Source organism: Chaetura pelagica, unplaced genomic scaffold, assembly GCF_000747805.2.
Source record: "Chaetura pelagica isolate M959 unplaced genomic scaffold, ChaPel_1.0 scaffold45, whole genome shotgun sequence".
In the NCBI taxonomy this organism is placed as follows: Eukaryota; Metazoa; Chordata; class Aves; order Apodiformes; family Apodidae; genus Chaetura; species Chaetura pelagica.
In genome coordinates, this window is record NW_009953217.1 from 5217167 (window position 1) to 5225810 (window position 8644).

At 39.0% G+C, this 8644-nt stretch overlaps 1 protein-coding gene across 1 annotated transcript in view; it reads left to right on the forward strand.

Annotated features, from left to right (window-relative positions):
* PPIL2 (peptidylprolyl isomerase (cyclophilin)-like 2) overlaps positions 1-8644 on the forward strand; it is a 72594-nt gene that overhangs the window by 46547 nt on the left and 17403 nt on the right. Inside the window, exons 13-14 of the mRNA XM_009997705.1 lie at positions 923-1012; positions 2382-2415. Of these exons, the coding sequence (XP_009996007.1) occupies positions 923-1012; positions 2382-2415 (124 nt within the window). The remainder of the gene's footprint in view (positions 1-922; positions 1013-2381; positions 2416-8644) is intronic.

An 8644-nucleotide genomic window follows, 5' to 3' on the forward strand; every position in this document is an offset into this window, starting at 1 on the left:
ACAAAAAGGGTATTTTCAAGGCCCCTAACAATTCAGATTAGTTAGATTTATTCTTTTGTGAAACTGAAATATATTTATGCACATAATCCACAGTGAGGCTGTAAAAGATACCCAGGTATAGAAAGCAGACTGTTGCTGAGCTTGTATTTGTACATGTGAAGAGAAAAGAATCCGTGCAGTTACAGTGGAAGGATAATTATGTATGAAGTTAAGTTTTTCAGAAGGATAATTATGTTTACAGTAAAGTTTTTCAGAAGGTATTGTTTGAGTGCCATGGCTCATAAACTCAAATAAAGAGTTTTATTTTGCATGGCAAAAGGAAATGAGAAGTTGGCAATATATTTAATATCTTTTTATATTTTAGATTTTTGAAAACAAGTTGTCATTTTTATTTTTCCTATGGTCCAGTGACTTGTGGGGTCAGTCCCATTTTTTATGTCCAAGTGGTGAAGAGCAGCAAATGTTTCTCTTCCAGTTAGCTTCAATGTGCACACTTTGAAATAGTGGAGCAGAGAAGTCAAGTTCTTTCTTGCCCTGGAAAATTTAACTTTTTTCAGTGCTAGAAGTCCCCCTTTGGAGCAGGATTTTCATGCACTGCTGGAACTAAGTCTCTGAGTTTATCTGCTTTCACCATCGTTGTCTGCTGGGAGCTTACATTATTTGACCTAGTGTTCAACACTTCTTTGTGCTAATTGGAGGGTCTGGGTTTAGTTTATTTAACACATTGGGTGTATCTCCTGTATTCTTTAAAAGACCATATATTATATCTTTTTTCTGTAGACAGATACCCATTTCTCTTCAGGAGTCCTGCATGACTGTTTATTTGCAAGGCACAAATGAAAAGTGATTCTTGTAAACAGTGCAGGGACCAATTTGATTACCTAAATGTATTGCTTAATTAAAACTTTTGTTTTTCTTTCAGACACCCCGAACATGTGAAAACTTTATAAAATTGTGCAAGAAGAACTATTATGATGGAACAATTTTTCACAGATCAATCCGTAATTTTGTGGTGAGTATCGAGCAAATCCTGTGTAAACCACAATATGTGATGTCCTCAAAATATTTATTTAGCTTACTTCAGTGTTAGTTTCTTCCATGCTTGAAAACTTGCAAAAGATGTCTACTAAATATCCCATCAGAACTATGATTGTCCTAACTTGTTAAATTGTAGTTACTAGTCTTAACAACTGTCTCTGACTAGTATTGTCACTTGGAGCATCGCTGCATTTAGTAGTGCTTTTGCTGGTGTTGCAGACAAAGCCTTTGAGAGTCACTGCCTTTGCAAGGTTCTTTTTATTTTCTCCAGGCTGTGGGTGGGTGGTTAATGAACAGAAGGGGGGCATATTTGGATAAGTAATACTGTGACCTGTTGAAATCCCATTCAGATGAAACCTCAGAAAGCAAATGAATTTGTTTCAGGCTGTGGTACTTGGATACTGTCAGATCATCCTTTCTTGAGTGCCCAGGCTTTCTTTGTGAAGGAGTTAAAGAGCACCTAGTGAACCAGAAAGTTGACTTTGGAAGTCAAAGCTCTTTATTTACATAGTCCAGGCAGTTTAGGATATTGTAGCTGTCCTGTAACTTCCTTTCAGAAGAATTAACAGTCTGATCCTGAAGGCAGAACACATCTTGCAGGGGATGTCACTGAATGTTACATTCCATCCTGTTATTCTAAAAAAAGGATTTTTTCTTTTGACAGCACTGTGTATCTCAGTTCATAGTTAAACTCACATTAAAATTGTGCTTATGTGCTCTTACTGTGAAACGAGTCATGTCACATTCCCTGTATTGGCACTAGAATATGGAGTATTATTGCTGTAGATCTGTGTTTATATGCAGTTACTAATTTTGTTGCTGAAAGATTGGTTTCACATGAGGATTTTCTGTACTGCAGATAAGTGGGGGAGATACTGGAAATACAGATTTGGATACTATAAATACAAATTCAGATACAGAAAATATGCCATATTCCCTTGTTTCTTGCCTTCCCATCATGTAGAGAACTAGTAGCAAAATGTAAAGACTTTCCAATTCCAAAACCAATGCATCATCAGTTAAAAAGCAAGTTATGACTCAGCACATAACAGAAAGATGATCTGCTTAACCCCTTTGAGGCTGTTTACTTTCTCTATTTACTCACAAGAGACCTTTTATTTTTACAAAAGTGTCATTCTGGTCTCAGGTAAGTAATGTAGGAGATGACAGCCAGCTGATAAAAGAAGCTTCAAATAAGTAGTAATTGTTTCCTTGTTCCTAACTTGTCAATATGTCACAACATAAAAGGAAAGAAATTGAGCAGAATTGGCTTTTATGGCTTGTATTTTATGCCTTTAATACAGATGTATTTGTAATGTATTGATTTAATTTTAATTCTGCAGATCCAAGGAGGTGATCCTACTGGAACAGGAACAGGTAAGGTTGAGTTTGAATTAAGTAAAGTGTTTTCACTTCATGTGCTGTGTTTCTACCTTTATTTGCAGACACCTTGTAGATTAAAATTCTCTAGACTATGATATATGGTACATCGTAAGTATTTTTACTTTAAAGCAGAGGTTTTATTGCTTTATTTTTGTAACCGTTTGAACTATGCTCAGGATTTCATCAAATATATTCTCAGTCTAAAACTTGGGCACTCTTCCATGTAGATTTCTTGGTGGGTCTTTACTTCTTTTTTCTTCAAGTGAAGAAATTAAATCTGTTATGATTTTACAGCTGGCCTTCATGGGCAAACAAAGGAAGAAACACATTCATGCAACATGGCTTTCAAATTCAGTGTTAACGAAATATTTGAGACCTGTTTAGGATTGTGAATGACCAGATACCATCTCCTTCTCCCAGCTAGTTGCCTTGTAAAGCCCAAACTGCTCTTTTTCCTGTCATTTCAGGGTAACTGTTCCCTTGGTGGGAAATTTGCATGACAGTTATATCAGAAAGGGTCAGGAGACATAGCAGCTGAAGGGTCCTCAGAGCATGCCCATCATAGTAGATAAGTTGTGTAATATCTCTACTTGTTGCTGTAGATTTGCTCATTTTCCACTGGTACTTTTTATCTACCCACTTGTAGGTGTCATCAGCCTCCTCAGCTCCTTGCCTGGTCCTGTGGGGTTCTGTGCATTTCTATTCTGGTTCATACATGTGACACTTACGTATGCAAGCATTATAGTCTTCTGTGTGTGCTCCCAGGTTATCCAAAACAGATGTCTTTGTAGTTGTTAAATACTTCAGCTCTATTTACTTTGTAAATAATGCTGGTGTGAGTTGCCGAACAGCTTTTCTTCTACTTCATGGGATAATCGACAGTTGCATACTCTTAAGATTTGAGACAAGTTAAAGGTTCCGCTTTTTGATGGCAGAAGCCCATTAACAAGATTTGAAAATTGACTTGGTGGTGCCATTCTTGTCTCTGTTTGAGCAAATGGCAGAAGTATCTTAAGTCAGCAGAGTTAGCAGTTGGCAGAGGGCTGGCAATGCAGCTGCAATTGGAGCTCAAGACTCAGTTCTGCTGCCAAAGCAAGTAGAAGCAAGTAAGGCCATAGGAGGAAGAAGCTCCTATGTACGTTATTTTAAAAAAAGGTGTCTGATGACCTCTAGTCTTTTCCATCTTGTTTTCCTCCTTGTCATTCTTAATTAAATAGGAATGTATGTCAGGCAAGGTATCTTGCTAACATCTGTCAGGACTATTAAAGTTCTAATGAAATGGACAGTGCACACTCAGATAGGAATGTTGCAGTTTTTTAGAGACTGTTTGCAGTTAATATAGCGTCCAAACAATGAAACTACCTTCTTTGCAACTGAATGTTTTTTGGGGTTTTTTTTTAAGGTGGCTGGATTTTAGATATCCTTATTTCATCATTTATACGATAATCATACGATGATCATACGATAATTTCACAAGAAAATGTTGTAAATGGACAGCCTGGTGGGCTGCTAGATTTGTCTTACCTGTCCTGTCTTACCTGAACTGTCATACCTGTCCTGTGAGTTTACTACTGAAATGAAGCCACTTCGACAGTTCATGGATTGCAAGGAGTAATTCTCCAGTTTCAGTTGGAGTCTCTTGTATGAAGACTTCAGAAAAAAGAACATTATTTGTTTCCTCTTCCATGTAGAAACTTCTGCTTTAACTAAAATTTTCTGGCTAAGAGATTTGGGATTTTTTGTTTGTTTGTTGTATAAAAAAAAACAACAAACAAGCAACTTCTCCAAACTCATATATGAAAGGTGCATTAAGCCTGTATATATTTTTGTTTTGTTACATTTATTTTAATTATTCCTGTTCATCAGCTCAGGAACTAGAACAGACTTGTTCAAGTATCTTCCCACCATTTGGTTTCTGCCATCTGACATTCATCCTGTGGTCAGCAACAGGTGTCAGGTTTATGGTTGCAACACCCAAATGCTTCAATGATCACCCATTCCATTGCTAGCTAAGCCCAGGAGTGTTTGGCTTCTGGGTGGATTTGATCACATTCAGTGCAAGATGACATAAGGTTACATGTCATATGTGCATCAACTGCAGCTGTGCTCTCAGCTCACCTAGCTAATTGCTTGTGTTTTGGAAACATTTCACAGCTGTAAAAAGCTGAGCTGGTTGTCACTCACTGCCCACTTTCCATGGCTACACCAGCTGAACAATCCTGTCTATAAGCAGTGCTGATCCCAATTTATTTTTTGTTGTGCAGTACCCCAGTGTGTCCTTTTTTGGTCTCATTAGGTTGTCATAAAAGTAACTGTGAGCCAGCAAACGTGTGAGGGACAACTGATTGCTGATACTGAGCAGCTAACCTTGAGGTGGAAGAGAATGGAAATTAGCATTATGGCATCTAGAAGTTGAGATACCACACTGGGAAGAGTGGGCAATAGAGCTTTACCTTAGCTTAGCTGGCTGACCTACCTTAGCTGGTAGATAAAGTTCTGCAAGGTTGACAGTGATTTAGAGGACCAGATTAATTTTCTACAGCCTTCAACTTAATGTTTCGTAAGACTACAGGGAGAAATATTATTGTGCTGCAGCAGCTTATTTATTTTGTAACAAAATAACCACCCATAGAGGCAGCATTCAGAGCAATAAGTTGAGTCATGGTCATTCTTTGTAATGAATAATTATTTGAAAATTAATTTTAGATTTGTGAGGTATCTCTTTTCCTGCTGTTCATAACAACTAAGTAGTTGAACATTGTGAGTAATTCTAACTCATGCTAGTGCAAGTGGAGCAGCTGCTCTGTATTTCCAGTGTTCCAAATAGTAGAAGAAAATTTGCATGTAGGAAAAATAAGTTTGATATCCAAACCCCTTTTTATAAAAAAAAGGAAAACTAAATGCAAAGCATTACATTTTCCCAATGGCATGGGCATTTTTTAGCATCTCCTGCTTGCAATTCTGTTGAAAGGTCTCATGAATTGACTTGTATGTGCCTTATGAGTCCAGGAGGGCACAAAGGAGGCACAGCTGTAAAAGTCCAAGATAAAATACCACTGGTAGATGGAAATTGCATTTTGGTTTGCAACAAGCAGAGCTCCTCTGAACTGTCAGTAGCAAAAGATTGTGGACAGACTTGGTCAGTTCTGCTGTGCCATTTCCTAACAAGGCAAGTTCCTAAAATGTAACCAGTTTTAGAGCCCCTTTTCTTGCATGATTGAAGCTTAGGAAAGAACAAGAGCGAGGCTTTTTCACTAGCAATATATTCCTTTTACAGTGCAGCCCCTCTGAAAATCCAACCTCTGGTATGTGGGGTTAAAAATACCACGTCCTCTTATCTGAAAAAGGAGAAACACTTATTGGCTGAGCTTAGACTTTCATATTTGCAAAATGATTCAAGAATCTCACTTGGAAAGCTCTGTAGAAGTGTCAGATGTTATTATGTACCTCGTTTTTCCAAATGACAAGAAAATTACAGAAAGCAAGGCATCATTTTTGTGAATCAGAGCCCTCCCACTCCCTTACCACTGCTTAGCAATTTTTATGCCAGAAAAAGGAAGGATTTATTTAAAATCACAACTGTCATGAATTAAGATTCCCAGCCCACACCTGGCTTTAGGAATGCTACATTTCTGAAGCTTTAGGTGCATCTCTCAGCTCCTTGCAAGAAAGTTGTACAACTTCTGCAATTTTATCCAAAAAATTACTTTCTGAAAAAAACGGAAGGAACAAAGACTACCAAAGAGTAAGCTGTTCTAGCTCAAAAGACAATCTCAAAACGTGGCTCTTTTCTGTAGAGTTGCTCATGTGTGACTGCTTCAGATGTCATTGTAGATCTATTTGCCTTTTCACTATCAGCACAAGATGCAGATATGAGACTGAGTAACTAACCATGCTTCAGTTATAAGCTAAATATATCTTGCCACTCTGGATAGCCATGGCAGTGATGAATACAGGCTGCTTTTTTTCTGTGAGCTGTGTGGTCTGTTTGGCTTCATCTCTGTGTGAGATTAGGTAAACACCTCCTTAATTTGAGAGAATTTTTCTCTTTTATTAAAAATGTGGGGAAGTGGCTCCCAGCTGCCTTCAGCTTTGAATCTTGAGCATCTTGGTAGGCATCTGATTTTTATTTTACAGAATTGCACACAACCTCCTTCCAGCTCCTGGAGGCTCTGATGTTGCACAGGATAGATGCTGCTGTTAGAAGGTGGCCAGTGTATTTCTGTGGCTGATCCCAGGGACTTTTCCAGCTTTGTGCTAACAGGGAGACCCACATGAGCAGGGTTAGAAGTGCTGTACTCTTTTGCACTCCCAGCACCCATGACTGCAGCCATGTGAACCCCTCTGATTTTTAGCACAGAAACCCCCCAAATTTTTTTCCAGCACTTTTTGTAATAGGATCTCAGGAACATTTGCAAGTCCAGTAGGCACACAGCTCCATTGGGACAGAAGATAATCTTATCAGGGAGTAAGCTGAGAGAAAGGTGAAGTGACAGGCAGAGCTGCCCAATGTGACTCTTAATGCCCAGAGTCAAGTCTTGTTTTCCATGGGCTTTGCTTGTAGGCTGGTATGTCAGCTTTGGGGTGAGATTTTTGCATCATTGTGATTCCATATATAGTCAGGAGTGATTTGTGTGTGCTCAGAGGAATATTTGGGGTATTTTAAGGAGGAGCCTCCTTTCTTTTTGGCATGTACTGGGAGTGTAACATGAGGCATAGAGACAGTGCAACAGTCCCACAACCTCTACATCCATTCTGCTTTGAGAAAATGAGGAAGATGGCACAGCCACACCTCCCAACTGTATGACACCTCCCAACTGTATGAGGAATGAACACAGTAAAATCTGCTAGATACTTATGAATGCTTTGTAATTATTAGTGGTTGGTTTGGAGTCCATTAATTTACATTGAGCTCTACCATAGAAAGTAAAATGTAAGGATCAAAAATCCCTGTTCCAGACCCCCCTGACTGAGCATTAGGCACAGTGCTGCTATGGCAGTAGACTAACAATGAAATCTGTACTGAATCTTCAGAGAGAAAGTATTCTGGGTTTCAATAATATATATATATACATTTAACATTTCAAAATATATATATACATTTAACTCTCCATCTTCTGGCTTGTTTTGTCTGGTCCCGCTTCAAGCAGCAGATACTTGAAGCCTGGAACATTTTCAGAGGTTAGCAGGATTTTGACAAACAGCACACTGAGGCTATGTTTAATTTGAGAATACACGTGGGTTTGCTATTTTATTTTAAAATATATTCTTACATGTAATTTATTTTTTTCTTTAAAAAAACAACAAGGCCCAAACCACTCCTGTGCTACTGTCTCACTGCTGTTGCAGCGTCTCCACCACCCCTCGCCAGCCTGGGCTGCCAGGCTTCCACAAACACTTCAGCTATGTCCTTTATAGGACGTCTGGCCTTTTGGGCAAATGCTGCACAGGGCATTCTCTGTTCATGCCTGCAGCTCCCAGGCAGACAGAATTAGCCTTGGAAACAGCTGTAGGGCAGACAAAGAGGGAGGCAGGGACTGGTTCTCATGCTGTAACTATCTACTAAAATATTAGCCTTTATTTCCAGAGAACTGGAATGATCCAAAGTTAGCCTTCATATGAGATTAATTGTGACCTACAGTGTGTCATCTGCAGTAAAATCATACAAAAATAAATATTCCAAAACCTAAAGATGGCTCATTGCTCCTGTCTGCAAGCTCTTGGTCTGGTTGCTTGTTGTGCCAGACAGGGAGAGTCTCTCTGTCATTCACAGTGTTTCTTTTTCCGTTTGAATTATTTTTCTGACCAGTGAAGGCTTCAGGGTTGATTTCTCCCTCTTTCAGCAGCTTGGCAACATTGTAATTCCAGCATCAGCTGAAAGCATATGAAGGGTGTAACAGACTCAGATTTTGCCCACTTGCTGCTACATACCATCTCAGTGGAACATGTTCATGTTTGCATATTAACTGAAAATTTCTAGGTGAGAAACACTTCTTTAGGTTAAGACTCATATTAAGTGCATCTGCTTCATAAATAATTACGAGTTCCTTCAGAGGTCCTTTGAAGAAAATTATGTGTTTCTCTAAGGGAAGTCCAAGTGAAGTTCATTACTCTGGCCTTGGCCAAGAACAGGGCCAGAAGTGATGGCACTGCAGCAGGGTGGTGGTCTGGGCAGAGAGCCTGTCCTCAAAGCTGCCCCATCAGGCCAGATCAAAGTGCAAAG